We start from the raw sequence: 16,244 nt of genomic DNA on the forward strand, positions 1-16,244 counted from the left end.
ATATTGAGTAAATGCACATGAACTCTATTCTTATAATAATAAAGATTGTCTTTGAGTCCGAAGATTGACGAGGAGTGCAGTATTTCACGTGGATACACAGTCCTAGCTGCGACCTACATATGAGGAAACCATATAACAATACTCGCTTGAAAAAACTTTTGGGGGGGGGGGGCAGGATAGTGAAAGTGGATGTTACACTTGTCGCTGCTAGGCGATTGCACCAGGACGGGGTCATTGATTCGAGTCCTCTTCGGGGCTTGACTATGTTTCGCCATATTTTTTTCTCCTTCTTTGGATAAGCTTAGTACCTTAGTCCTGCTATTATTATGTTACATATATCATGTTTATTCATCATTTGTTGTTGTTTTTTCAGCACTTAATCTTCAAACTCCTCCATTTATTATGCTTTGTTTATTTGCCTGGACATAAATACGCATGGGAATAGTCAATGGTTGACAGAGAGCAATTCAATTGAAGTTATGAGATCCACAACCAGTATATTGATTGCAGAGGGCACCGAGTCTCATAGGTGTGACTGGCAATACCGTTGGTCCACCATGGAGGTGTAACACCACCTACCGAGCAGGCTGTGAGTTTCCATTATGTTCTGGCAGACTGCCACATTCCAAATAAGTAATAATAGTAATAACAAAAACATAAACAAGCTATCTTCCCTTTAGCTAGTACTATTTCTATATAAAACAATTAATACATTACATTTAACTGACTAAATAATTGGTCCATTTTTCGATTGATTCATGTTTTGTTTGGGATAATGAATATTTGTGCAAAGGTTCAACTTAATTGAGAATGGAAAGTGGCAGAAATAGCGTGTTCAAAGTTTGTACCAGACAAACAGAGTAAGTTGATATAAGCTTTGTAAAAATAGTTTGAGTGCTTTTAACTCTTTCTCTCCGTATTTATTTTTACATGGTCTGAAAGAACTGTTCATTCTCCATAATTGTACATTCTTCCCTGTTATGATTAAACTTTAATAACACTTTTGTTTGTTATCAGAAAACTTTAAGTATTTTCCTTACTATTCTGACACCATTTTCCAACAAGATAGCAGACTAATCTGTACATATATTTGAGAAATTTTGCTCTATTTATTTAATTTTTATCCAAGAAAGTATAATATAAATAGACACAGCCGTGACCTAAATATATATTGAGACACTCAACGTAGACAAACGTATTGTCTGCAAAAAAAAAAAAGGGAGAAGACGATTTTAGTTTTCCATTTTGCAGATGTTGGCGTTAATTTTCTACTAGTTATCAAAAGCTGACGTTGTAAACATTTTGCGACTGTCTCTACAAGCCATTGCTGCCAGATGTTCTTCACTACGCCAATGAAAGAGTTTTTCCTAGGTTACCTCTGTTACGTCGTACGGCGTTAATGGGGGAAACTGCTGTGAGGGGCGACATCTTTCAAACCGTATCCAATGCCCGGGCTTTCATTTCATTTCTAGTGAGAGAATAAATAGTCGCTTAGCGACTTTAAAGAAAGCCACAGAACTGAAATGTCCAGCTTAAGCATATTTTGTTGACACACTGGCTAGAAATAAGATTTGGCTTTGACTTTTTTTTTTCAAATAAAGTAACCATTCCTAAACTATTACTCATCCCAAACATACACAGACACACACACTGTAAAACAAACAACATTATTCTTTTTTTAGTTGTATAACACTTTATTCCAAAGTCGTCATTTAGACCTCAACGTCATCTGATGAGAACACATTAAATTGCACAAATAAACATTATTGACGTTCGTATCTATATTTAGACTCTCATCTCGGCAGCCATTATCTTGAGACTGGCGTAGTATTCTTGGGCTGTGCCAATGATCTCGCTTGGCGGAAGGATAAATGCTCTTGGGTCGTCGTAACGAGGTCTGAGCTCGTAGCACATGGCGTAGATTCCTGGCTTTCTTGACAGGGCCCAGTCTTCAGCAGCCCCACTGGCAGCATCTGGAATATAAAAGGTGATTTTATTTACATAGAATCTAACTTGAACAATCACAAAGTTCACTTTATGACACAGAACGGTTCTCAAGTTTCCGCATGGCGATGGTAGGAAATGGCGCATTCTGTTTTACTCGTGACAAAGTGTCAAATAAATAAAAAAAAACTAGAAAGTTTTACTTTTTACAAGGGCTTAGTCAGAGCTTTCACATGCCTCTAATTATATGGAGACTATAATAATAAGGCTTGTTTACGAGTCCGAAGATTTAATGAGGAATGCAGTATTTCACGTGGCTACGCAGCCCCAGCTGTGACCTACATATTTTGCCACAGCCAGGGCAAGCATAACCATTGTCCGCCTGTGGTCGATTAAGATTTGTTTTCGCCGTCTGCGTCTCTCTTTGGCAGCGGATTTTATGGAGATTATATACAGGTTTATGTTACATAAATATTTATTCAAATTTTCACATTGAATATGTGATGTTTAAAATAGGATCATTTTGCAAGTCTGTAAATGACATTGTTAGGAATCCCTATGACATGCTGAAAATGGCATTACGATTTGCTGATAATGATATTACTACGACAAACTGAAAATTATGACATGCTAAACATTATGTCTGGCTGATTATGATATTACTATGACAAGCTGAAAATGACATTGTCATGACATGGTGATATGACATTGTGACTTTCTAAAAATGTCAATATTATGACATGCTGAAAATGAAATGACATTGTTACGACATGTTGAAAATGACATTACTATGGCATGCTGAAAATGACATTGTTATGATATGCTGAGAACAGACATTTATATTGTAACATTGGTAAGCTGACAAATAAATATAACAATTTTGTTTGATCATTAGATTTCTCAATTTGATTTTTCTTTTTTGGTAAACAAGAACTAGATTTAGATGTACTTACAATTCAACAGTTCCCAGGCAGTGCCGTGGAAGTATTGAGTTCCGTGTGTAGAGATAAGAGACTGCAACATTCTAGTTGTCACACGATCCTAGGAGAAGATGATATGGACAATTTAAAAAAAAACATGGTTACTTTAATAGGAAAGAAAAGTAATGTAAAGTAATGTAAAGTAAAGTAATGTAAAGTAATGTAATGTAAAGTAATCTATTTTAAAACATCTATTCCTACTTGATGCGCCAATAATCTAGTAAACTAAACATACGTATTTCATGGTCATTAAAAAAAGAACAAGGGCTAGTAAAGGGATGGAACCAACGACATTCGCGTAATTACCATGATCATCTATCCACTTCGCTACTGAACCAATTGACTAAATTTTTTTTTAAATTTCCAGTCATCTGACAACTTTTTTTTTTTACATTTCCTTACATGAAGAAAGTTTAGGTTAATAGAAATTGCAAATAGAAATCTCTCTGTTAGAGAAATGTTACGAAATTGCTTTAAGCGCTTCTAGGTTTCAAGGACCAGGCAGGGGCATTCAATATGCAGCTATCATAACGCAATGCCTGTTATAAAAACATGCGTTAGTTTATCTCTGTGCCTGCACAAATTGCGGGAAAATGTGCAGGTCGCAACTGGATTTGCGTAGTCACGTGAATCCTTAATCATCGGAATCTAAGACATTGCCATTATTATAGTTGATTTCTTTGGAGTGAGCTTGTCACCTTAGTTACCCAACGGCAAGGCATGATTTAAGTCCAAGTAAGGTCAGGTGTTCTGTTAACTGAGACATACCTTGACGTGACTGACCGAGACCAATCGCCGGCCTGAACACTGACCTGCTACGTCATAACCTGTTGGCAATTTACACCAATAGCTCGTTGCTGGTCACAAGTTTGTACGACATGGCAACGAACTATTGGTCTCCACTGCCCACTTATTGTGACGTTGCAGGTCAGCGGCCAGACCGAATGAGATCAACGAATGATCTCGGATCAACCAAACGGTAAAGTTGAGGACAATGAAACGGGAAAAAAAAAAGATCTACGTCATCCTCTATCAATGATTAAGAATGACCTTGTTATGGAATATAAATGCGTGTTGCTGATGTAATCAGGAGGAAAGTAGGGTCAATGTTATTTTGGGTTGGGTAGGCTGGAGAGTTTCTGATGAAACCACGTGCTGCTCTGGCGTAATTGAAGTGCAATAAAAGGAGACTAACGTGAGACGCGAGAGTGTAAAGACATGCATTTTTTTAGTGAGTTAGATGTTACAATTATTTCATTTTTAAATCTCTATATACCGGTATCTACTTTCAAGTTGAATCAATGTATAAATAAAATTTGTATTCAAGTTTTTTTTTTTTTTTCAAAAAGAAGTCAAAGTTTATTTCAAGATAAACATTTAGAATTAAATAGGCCAACATCGGTTTAAATGTGCTAGCTGTTTGACGCTAGAAACCAACAACAAAGTAACAACAAAGTCTTTTGGGGACGCTCATATTCTACAACACAAACACGGAATGAAATTATGATTAACACGTATACTCACCAATTCAACGGCATTGGCTGGTCTGGAGACGTATTCAGTATAGCCCCATGGAACCAAGAGGAACTAGAACAAGAGGAAGGAATCAAAATTACATAAACTAAAACAATTTTGATAAGGTCCTTCTAATACTCAGGGGAAAGGGGGGGGGGAGCTCCTAAAAGTCCCGACGTTAAAAAATCCCAAAGTTCACAGAGAACTTGAGACTCTTCGGTTTTGGAAGCCAATATCTTCCCTTGCTCCGCAATAGACATGCGCGGGGACGAAAGTGTTGCCAACTTAGTTGTATTGTATTGGCCGTTGTTATTAGTAGTACATTGTTAATATTCATAAGTATTCAGGGAACTGATTGTTATGAAAATATTTTTCAATGTAAGCCGGGCGAAATGGATGTGATTGAAAAAATCATTTTGTTGATGGATTGACCTAAGGTCAAAAGGGTTGGCGACTATCCAATTTTTCATTTATGGCCATGGGAAGAAATCCTTCCCTTTGATCAAGTGTTTAAAAGTCTTGTGCCCTCTGAAACGCTACACACACTTGTGAATGTGAGTACCCCTTTCAGACATTGTGATCTATAGGGCAAATGATGTAAAGGTCATCTGTTTCTGTGGCCTACGGTTAACGAGAGTGTCATGTGGCCAGCACAACAACCAACTAATGTCAGGTACCCGTTAGAGCTGGGTGGACTCAGAGGCGCCCTAAAATCCCGAAATTAAAAATTCCTGTCTTCACCAGGATTCGAACTCAGGACCCCCAGTTTGGAAGCCAAGCACTTTACCACTCAGCCACCGCGCCTCCTACTGGTGAATGTGGTGATACACAATAAATGAAGACTGCTATTATATTTTGTAATTAAATGCGTACAATTATGTGCATACAAAATACATTCTTTCTTTCCGTTGAAAACAAAATCTGAAAATTTTAAACCAATCAATCATTAAACAATTCTTAACTTGAATACGATTTCAAGCGCCTTTAAACTTGGCAGCTTTAGACACACTACAATATCCTTATTTTTAGGGCCTTAAAGAAATGACGTCCTGAAGTGAGACCTCACCTGAGAGAAAGAGTGAACCGACAGGTAGGCGACAGCGGTATCGATCAAGCTATTGAACAGGTCTCTCATGTTGGCTGTTTCAGGCTCAGAGAATGGAGCCTCACCGCAGTAGATGTCACTGGTACAGGTTCTAGAGATGCCGGTAGCTGAAACAGATCATGAACTTTGTAAATTTGGCGGATGCTAGTGATTGTATGTGCTTCTTTAGTGATTGTATGTGCTTCTTTAGTGATTGTATGTGCTTCTTTAGTGATTGTATGTGCTTCTTTGGTGATTGTATGTGCTTCTTTAGTGATTGTATGTGCTTCTTTGGTGATTGTATGTGCTTCTTTAGTGATTGTATGTGCTTCTTTAGTGATTGTATGTGCTTCTTTAGTGATTGTATGTGCTTCTTTAGTGATTGTATGTGCTTCTTTAGTGATTGTTTGGGAAAACATTAAAAATACTTTACAAATAAAAAAAAACAACAAAAAAGCTTATACAAAGTGTAGCTGTATCAGTTAGTTAGGATCAGTCATATAATTGGGTTTGTAATAGCTCTAGACCAACAACAATACATCTGAGCGACTATAAATATTTTACTAATTGTTGTTATTTAGCTCTATTATATACTTTTAGCTTTCTCAATACACTATCCTCGTAACTCTGATCCTATCATTTATCTGGAACAGTTCGGAAAATGGTGTGTGTGTGTGGGGGGGGGCGGCGGGAGGCGTTGGGAAGAAAGAAAGGGATATCTGGTTGAATTTTACCGAAATCGCTTTTTAAGATATGATAAGATAACTTTATTGATCCAATCAAATGGAAATTCAGTTTGACTACCATTGACAACCTCAACGTAACTACTGTACAATAGATGCACAATATAGATGCACATACGACCGAGATTCACACACGAAAAACACATACACACTCATAACCAGCGCTTTATAAATAGACTTCTATGTACTTCTCGATGACGACAGAATGTTAATTTTTAATGTTGGTCATCCAGGGTCTATTATTACTGAATATTTTAATTTTCTTCTTTGGTACAATCATTTAAAGTCATTCTTTAAAAAAAGGGGGGAGGGCAAGACGTAAATTCGTACTCATGGCTCAAGCCGACATACTAACCACGCCGCCAGTGAGGTGCTTATGAAAATAGAAGATTGTTCATTAAGTTATCTATTGTTTGTTTCAAATTTACTTTAAAGTGGCGACCTATAAAGAGGAATAATTCAGCTTATACCACCACTTCAGTTAAATACAATTTCTTTCCAAACAAAATACTTAATTACCAATATAATTGTACTATTGATATTGTTTATTTACTGTAAGTTTTCAAGTTTTGCCAGTTGTGACGAGATTTATATTTAAGATGTAATATATAGTTGTGTCTACATTTTGTTAGCTTTGTTGTAGACAACTGAACTTTTCAGGTAACCAGAAATGGTCATGATGAACTATAGGCTTCGGGGAAACCTATGAGCCTACAAGCTTCATAGAATCCCACCTATAGCCATCCGTTTGGTAAAGCCCATCTGATGATTCAATACAGGTTGAATCCCTCAGAGACAAGGCTATAAAAATATGTAAAGTCCATCTGATGATTCAATACAGGTTGAATCCCTCAGAAAAGGGTTACAAAAATATGTCACGTTTGGGAGTACCCCAGGATGCAGAACATCAGGGTAAAAAAAAATATACTGCCTGGAAATCATTTGGGCTATATCTATTAATAAATACATTATATAAAATACAATAATACTAAAGACATACTTAGCCCAAAGATCTCCAGAGCAGGGCACACTTCTCCGAGTACCCCATGACACACGACCACTAACAGAAAAAATACTATACACAACACAGGTCAAGTGGTCAAGCTGGTAACTCGGAAGCAAGTGGCCACTAAACACAGTTTGCAAGGCCTTTTATAAACTACATAAGGGGAATCACTCCTAACTATACAAGTAATCAAAAATAGTTATTTCCCCATTATGTCACAGTTGATCAACTTAATTGGTTATTTTTTTTTTATTGATTCTTGCGTTGTCAGGCAAAAGAAATAATTACGCAAAAATTTCCGCTTGATCCGAGATTGGATGTCGGAGAAATAACGTGAACAAAATTTTTATGGGACAGACTGACAGAGCTGATATAAGCTTTGTAAAAAATAAGAACTACTTTTGCAACGCATCGGAAGTTTACGTGAGTAGTTTTGCTCCTGTAAATAGTATTTTCTTGTTGCTTTGAAAGGCAGCAGGGGTGAAAGGATGGATGGCTCATGAGTTTCCTTTTTATTTTCTGTCTTAATGCCTTAAAAATGTACCAAGTTTAAAGAACTAAATACATTTTACTTGCAGAAAAATAAAACTTACTTCCCCAGACCACGTCAAAGTTTCTGTTGAGGTCAACACCAGAACATCTTGTACTGATGTAGCGTCTGTTCTTTCTCCACATACGGTTCTAAAAGATATTCGGAACAAGACATTGATTTTAAAAAAAAGTTCATATTTTCTTTCTTGATCACACATTTCTGTGTAAGATAAAAAAAAGTATTAACTAAAAACAAGGTGAAACACCCTCCCATCTTCTTTTATTATTCCCTTAGGTTATACATAAACATTTCTCATTTTAAAATCGCTTTTATATATATACCACTTATAAACACCAATCTACTCTGCTAGACAAATTTTTAATTGTTATAAACATGTATCTGCCATGTTTTATTGACATTGGAGATTTTCATACATGGCGGGAAATCTATAATTATCAAACTTTTTCGGTGTATCCTGTGTACAGAAGAAAGGAAGTGCTGAGAATGTGTTTTTAATGAGTTCTATGACGTGTATACTTCCGTACATTGGAGAATCACATTATTCTTTAAGCTCTTCTCTTCGTAGCTTTTTAGTTGGTAATTTTTAAGTTCAATGCAGCGTCCTTGACATTCATTAGTTTATAGTGAACATCTCCAATAATGTTGGTATTTTGATCTAAGAAGCCCATCCTATGTGGTCGAAAGGCACTGAATCTCGTTATTAGAGATTTAAGCCAGAGCATGTGAATAGAGGATTAAACTACCAACTTCTGCCTAGGGTAAATAGAGCTTTAAACTACCAACTTCTGCCTAGAGTAAATAGAACTTTAAACTACCAACTTCTGCCTAGAGTAAATAGAGCTTTAAACTACCAACTTCTGCCTAGAGTAAATAGAACTTTAAACTACCAACTTCTGCCTAGAGTAAATAGAACTTTAAACTACCAACTTCTGCCTAGAGTAAATAGAGCTTTAAACTACCAAATTCTGCCTAGAGTAAATAGAACTTTAAACTACCAACTTCTGCCTAGAGTAAATAGAGCTTTAAACTACCAACTTCTGCCTAGAGTAAATAGAACTTTAAACTAACAACTTCTGCCTAGAGTAAATAGAACTTTAAACTACCAAATTCTGCCTAGAGTAAATAGAGCTTTAAACTACCAACTTCTGCCTAGAGTAAATAGAACTTTAAACTACCAACTTCTGCCTAGAGTAAATAGAACTTTAAACTACCAACTTCTGCCTAGAGTAAATAGAGCTTTAAACTACTAACTTCTGCCTAGAGTAAATAGAGCTTTAAACTACCAACTTCTGCCTAGAGAAAATAGAACTTTAAACTACCAACTTCTGCCCAGTGTAAAAACAATTTAAATATAACAACGTCTGCATACCGTAGTCTTAACAGACTTTAAACTAGTAACCAGCCAACTCTCTCCAGTGAGAACAGAACTTTAAACTTCTGCCTAATTTCAACAGGACTTACCGTGCTGTGGGTGTAGTCGTAGCCATCAGGGTTGGCAACTGGCACAAAGTACCAATCGTATTTGTCAAGCATTGCCCTGGCTTCGGCGTTACCAGCTTTGTAGTCTGCTAGAACCTGTAGGAAGCACCAAGAACTACAACTTAAATGGAATCACCGACTCTCACAACTTCTAAAGCGCTTTATCTAATTAGTCATACTATATGTGTGCGTAGATCATCAACAAGCTGAATGAAGCTGAATGAAGCTGAATGGTACATTTAAATCATATCTATTTTTAAACAAACAAATTAAAACAGTTAAATAAAATTTGGTAACTGTGCTGAATGCTAGAAAGAACTGGACCTTTTGCTAGATAGGACTGCACTTTATACTAAACACGGCCGGACCATATTCTAAATTGCTAATCAGGACTGTGCCGAATTAAGAGCTTAGCTACTATTTTGTTAGTTTTGGTTAGCCTTTAGGTACTCGAAGATTTGAAAGCCCCCTACCCAGTTGCACCACTGACCTTTTCGATGACCCACAAGTTCACTGCTGGTGTGATCCATTCTCTGGCGTGGATGCCGGACTCAACAACGATGGCTGGTTTCTTGGTGGCGGAGGTAGAGCCTGAAAGCTGAAATGTATATGCGAACATGAGAATTACATAGCAGGAAGGACCCATATCTTTCCTCCATCAATTATTGTCTAATGTACTGCTCAACACAAATTTGACTGCAACACTGAGGAAGACTTCTTGGCCCACCACGGAGGGCTAACACCACCTACCGAGCAGGCTGCGAGTTTTTATCTTGAGAAATAGAAGAGTGCTGTATGGCGCCCTGACCGCACTTCCCCCTGGTGTCCAGGCCTCAGCAAGGTATTATAGCACAGTGCAGGACAGGCCACTGTCATTATGACTCATATTTCTTACGGCTATGGCCAAACTTTGACTCACAGTGCTCGCGCTGCGGGGAAGAAGAGGAAACCGTGCATCATTTTCTTTTTGAAGTCCCCAGACTTGCTGATCTCCGTCTCGAAATATCTTGGAAACCACACATTCTCGACCTGTATGGTGGTGACATGTATGCACTACACAAAACTACAGGGTTTATTTAAAGGGCTGTTGCTATTTTTGCGTACTGAATATTTGCGATAATATAATAATGTTTTGGCATGATGCCCTTAAGTAATCTATTATTGAATCTAGTCTAGGCGCCCTGGAATATTTAATTTGGGCACATTGATTACTTTCATTATTGATGATTATGCATTCTATATTATATGTGTAACCCATTGTATGCTGTAAATAAATACCAATTATCTACTCCGTTGTTGAGTGTAATTTATAATGTTTGTTCGCCTTTAGTGATCTACAGTTGGGGCATTAAATTAAGCCCCTTAAAGAACTACCTAAGTTCTTTACATGCACCATACTCGGTGTAATCAATTTAATTCGCTCAACGGCACCGAGCACATTGACTACTTTTGCTGCTGTGTAAATAAAGTCAAAAAAAAAATTTTCTGTTCTTTAGTTTGAGTTTTGGTGCATTTGGTGTACAGATGTTGTTAAGCTAAGCAATTTGTTCACTTTATAGCACTAAAGAATCAAACTTCTAATCTCTTTCATTTGTAGCGCAAGTAATTATAAATACGGAGGAAGTTTTAGAGTTTCGCTTGCTAAGCTAGCACGTACATCAACAGCTACTATTCAACTTTGTATTTGGCAACAGCGGAATGGAAATGGGTCTACACAGGGTTTCTCAGCCTCCGGCCTCGCTACTAGTGCTAATGTCTTATGTTTTGAGCCCACGAGGAAAAACAACTAATGGAATCCATTTTTTTCGCTAATCCGTTTCTGCGTTATTAATAGCAACTTACCTTAACAAGGGTGACAACTCTTCCTTCGTGTGTGACGTAGTTCAGGTTGGACAACTGGACATTGTCTGGGTAAGCAGTTTTGATCTGGTTGATAGCCTCTATGATCTGTTGAGAATTGCGCAATATGTTAATCTCTGTAACAATGGTTTAGAGTATTATAATTAAGAAGAAACTCACATAAAAGTCATCCTGCATCACAACTCGCAACAGACCATCCACTAAATCTCGAACATAGCCTCCCCCAACATTATACAAGCAAAATATTCATATAGCCCTTCACCTCATTATTGTACTGTCCATTACATTTTCTATAATAATAATATTACTTTTCATAAAGTATAGAAATTCCATTGGCGATTGTTTCGTAAAAATAGTCAAGGCTGGAATATTAATGCATTAAAGAATAGATTTAGCGAGCACATAACGTTCATTAAGCTTTATTGCAGGTTTTCATACATGGAGGCTAAAACATAAATAGCAAAGCTTTTTGGTGTATCCGGTGTACAGAAGACAGAAGTATTGATACGCGAAGCATTCTAATAAACCATTTAATCATTTGTGCGTGCTCCTTTCAGCACTGTAGAATGTAGATTTTTTATTCAACCTATTGTATAGTTAGTTGGCACCAGTGCTCTTTCAATATGACGCTGTTAATTGTGACTATTTATTTCAGAATCTCTGTCAACCTTTTCGTTTTCGGACGTTTCTCTTTACGTTCCACTACATCACCACCGCATTTCTCTATTATCGTGACGAGCTTTTAGTGTGAAAATTCCCCCCAACATAATATCCTAAAACAATGGGACAATGTCTGTCTCACCCTGTTGTAAGTGTGATAGCTGGCGTGGTCAATGAAGGTACCGGCTTGGCGTTTTCTGTTAGCCTCTTCTTCGGGTGCCAATGGCGCCCCAGCGTCAACGATTCTAAATAAAAACATTAAAGGAAAATGTGTTTCAACAATGTACAAGTCATCATAGTCTAAACGGACTAAGATATAGAAGTTTTCAGCAATAGTAAGAATAGTGATGAAGTAGAGATTTATAGGGATTCTCACGATTCATTCTTTTGAACTTTAAATTATTCTTTGAATCACACCTTTAACTTTGAATCACTATGGGAATCATACTTTGAGTCATACTTTAAATACAATTTCAATTTCGAACCGCAATTAGAATCACACTTTGAATCCTACTTTAAATCAGCTTTCTTTTCTGCTTTGAATCACAATTAAAATCACGCTTTGAATCATACTTTAAATCCTATTTTCAGATTTGAATTACAAACGGATACATTCATTGAATCACTTTTTAAACTTTGAATCACATATTTAATCGCAAATTAAATAAAAAAAAAAGAATAATCAAATTTTGAAGTTTGAATTACATAGAATCATTCTTTGAATCACAGTTTCAACTTGAAATCACAAATTGAATCCCACTTTAAATCCCACTCTGGTGTCTCTGTCTCTACTGTCTCTGTCTCTACTGTCTCTGTCTCTACTGTCTCTGTCTTCTGCACGGCTCTAAGAAGAAGAAAAAAAAGGATTGCATCACTTGCTTCTGGACATCCGTTGACACGACCTGATAAGAAATTCCACGTGGCTCTAGACCTGCCTTGAAGATCTCCAAAAGACCTGGTGGCACGAGAATGGTGGCGTTCTGATTGGTTCTAGGATATCTCCAAAAGTCTAACTGAAAAATTTTAGGAGACAAATTATCTATGGAACAAATCACTTCGTAAAGCTTTAGGCCTACTGATAATCTTACCCTAACTCAGCTTTTAAAAATCCCGGATTTCAAAATCCCAGACTTCACCGAGATTCAAGCCCAGGACCCCAGGCTCGGACGCCAAGCGCTTAACCACTCAGCCATTGCTTGTAAACTCGACTTCTAAATTTTTGTAAATCTTTATCGAAAAAAAATTTCTTACTTTTACAACTTCGTCCTAAATAAACAAATATTTTGTTTCTGCTCGAGACCTATGATATAGTTCAGCGATTCTCAGCCTTGTGGGTATCATTTGTGTGAGTTGGAAAGGGGGGGGGGGGAGGTTAATGGTTGTATTTTAAAAAAAAAATAAGTATCTCTTCAGTGGGGAAGCAAGCAACTAAAAGGTTGAGAGACATGATTTCCTTCCACATCTTCTATCAAGAATTATACTCACGTCAGGATAGTTCTCAGATAAGTCATAAAGAAATCTGGTATCTTCATAGCCTTTGGTCAATACAGAGAACAGCTGGTACCTGTAATGGAGGAAGAAGAGACAATCGATCTGAGATTCTAATGAAGTGAATACATGGATTACCTCCCTACATATTTATGTACGTTTTTTTCCGTTTAATTTTATTTTAACCAATCAATTATTGAGCTGAATCTATAAAGCATTAAACTGGATCTTCATGTAACATTAAATTTAGTTTATATCTCAGCCACGACGCAGAGTCTCTCTATAGGGATCTGTTAATTTTAATAGACCATTTAAAAACTTTTATATGCAGCAAAATAGAGTTACAGATAAATAATTAATTGAAATTAAATGAATAAAGGCTAGATAATTATTTACTGATTGCAAATATAAGCTTATAATATTTTGAACACCCACTTTTCCCATTTAATACATTTTTCTCTAAAAAAAAAAAAGAAAGAAACTAGATTAGATTTCACAAATTATTTTTGATGCCACTTATGGTCACGTGGTCAAATGTGTCAATGATTGCTAATAACAATGGAAGTTGTTTTATTACAATTTTGTTTTCTAAATTATTGAACTCTTATATGGTAGAGCTAGGGGATAAATTGTAAACCAGAATTCATGTAGTTATAGATGCATTAAGCAAATACTAATTTTAAGAAAGAAACTTTGGGGTCGATAGTTAATTGTGCTTTAAAAGAATACATTTACATTGTTTTTATTTTTTCAATTATCTTATCTTATCTTATAAAATTAGTTGATTTTAGTCCTTTAATCACGTATTTTATAATGATAATATTTATGTTGAAATTAAATTTTATAAAGTTGATTTGTCTTTAGTTGATTTGTCTTTAGTTGATTTGTCTTTAGTGAATATTATCTCCGCTTTCGATTGGAATATCTGTTACTTGACATTTTTGTAACCACTTCACAATGCCAGGGCCACGTTCAGATAGGCCTATGAGTAATAGTAGTTTCCTTTTCAGACCCAGATTCCAATCTTCACAAAGATTTGAACCCGGGACCCCTCGGTGTGGAAGCCAAACTCTTAACCACTCAGCCGCCGCGCCTCCACATTGGCCTATTAAAAGTTCAAAATTTTGGAATTCTTCAAAATAAAGTTCGAGTATTAGCCTGACATCCTCTTCTTCTTCTTCTTCGTTGTCATTTATTAAGTTGAAAGGTTCACATAACTAGTCTAATATCTGAGATAAACAGCGCAGTAGTATCCCGATCAGGCAGCTCTCTATATAGTTTCTCTTGTATTGGGGTGAACTGTTCGAGCCTATCAATAGAGTATGCAATTTTTAAAGACATGGTCGGCATTCTCTGGTGACACTCTACATGGGCAAATTACACTAGTCCCGATTTCTTAGCTTATATGTTGTCTCACATTTAATTCGGAGCATACTATAAAATAGTTGGTCTACTGGGTGCACAAAACATGTTTCAATTTCTCCAGATTTTTGTATGTTTTTCAGATACAAGATTATGCTTCGACGTTCAGCAGAGTATCAGCCCTTGTTATCAACTCACCCATCAAAACGAAGTGGTTCAGCCCAGGTCAAGGCCAAGAAGGCAAACAAGGCAAAGATAACTCGAGCCATTCTGAATATAGAGAAAACAAGATGAAAGTGCATAGTTAACAATCCATAGATTCTAATTCTTTATCTTTTTTGAAAAAGCAAACTGTTTATCTACCCCACAATAGACTTCATTATTGCTAACTAAACTTATTAATAGCGTTGCGGAATAAAAACATATACGATAGAAACAAAAATGATTCCTAGTTTATCTTTACAAGAATTAATGTACGAAACATTTTCATTGTGTTTGTCATTGCAAAAGACAGCAGGGTTTCTGTTTAGGGTTTATGCAAGAGAGGATTTAAGCCTCTCAAGCCCTCACTCTAATGGAGTTTGATGATGACGATGATTGCAAAAGAACTTATAAAAATAAATAAATAAAAAGTTTAAGTTTTTGGATCGAACCGACCGATGACATTCACATTATTATTGCAGTGCGCTATCAACTTAGATGTCCTGACATACTTCAAGCTGCGAAATTGTAGCTTGAAATAAATGATTTAATATTTTAATTTAGTTTTTATTTTGTTACTTCTGTGATCTACCCAACTGTGAATGTGGCATTCAACCACTTAAAAAAAAAATAATAAATAGGAAAATAGACAATGGGAAATGGTGCAACAAAGTATTGAAGTCTTACCGTAGAGCTTTATGTTACCTATGCACCATAGCTACACTGTAGTCCTTATATACAGGCTCCGATCTGATGCCGCGACATGTCTACCATTTACTATGGGATCACGGAGTTTTGACAGTGTCATAAATTGTGTGCCTCTAACGACACAAAGGTTGTAGGGAAGATCTTTGGGGGGTTGGGGGGGGGAAGACTTTTTGGGTGAAGAATGTTATAAATTACTGAAGGTATTAATAGGCTCGTGATCAGACGACACGCGCAATCTCGCGCTGGCTGTTAGTTTCTCAGATTGTAAGATGCAGGAAAGTAAAATTAGGTCACGAGGTGGTCTGTTTGGCTTCTGTTGACAGTTGTTATGTGAAATTATTAAAGAGAGAATACAAGCACGTGTTTGACCTTTAATGTATTGCTATGGTCACTCTAATTAGTGTGAGATGATCTGAAGGTTGACCTCTATATACTCTTTAACTCTAAATGCAATCTGACTTAAAAAAAAAATATTGAGAGAATTTAGGTTACCTAGTTAGTCACAATTATTTGCTCTTTCTGTTTTATCATGGGTTTTACATTCTGAAAGCAATAATTAATAATAATAATAATTAATAATGAAAATTAGAATAATAATAATAGCAGGTTATCGATTCAACCAATTATTTACTATACTAAGATAGACTTATTTTAACTGACA

General features: G+C 36.3%; 1 protein-coding gene across 1 annotated transcript; it reads right to left on the bottom strand.

Moving 5' to 3' along the window:
• Positions 1–1,667: 1,667 nt before the first annotated feature.
• Positions 1,668–15,628, bottom strand: LOC106072867 (carboxypeptidase B-like). The gene is made up of 13 exons (XM_056011026.1): positions 15,563–15,628; positions 14,873–14,944; positions 13,310–13,388; positions 12,704–12,837; positions 11,967–12,069; positions 11,147–11,251; positions 9,795–9,902; positions 9,287–9,400; positions 7,866–7,953; positions 5,506–5,651; positions 4,449–4,511; positions 2,898–2,985; positions 1,668–1,973 (listed from the first exon to the last, which is right to left on the bottom strand). The coding sequence occupies exons 2-13, from the start codon at positions 14,941–14,943 to the stop codon at positions 1,786–1,788; spliced, it is 1,287 nt and encodes a 428-aa protein (XP_055867001.1). The 5' UTR covers position 14,944; positions 15,563–15,628; the 3' UTR covers positions 1,668–1,785.
• Positions 15,629–16,244: the final 616 nt, after the last annotated feature.

Source organism: Biomphalaria glabrata, chromosome 14 (genome assembly GCF_947242115.1).
Source record: "Biomphalaria glabrata chromosome 14, xgBioGlab47.1, whole genome shotgun sequence".
Lineage (NCBI taxonomy): Eukaryota > Metazoa > Mollusca > Gastropoda > Planorbidae > Biomphalaria > Biomphalaria glabrata.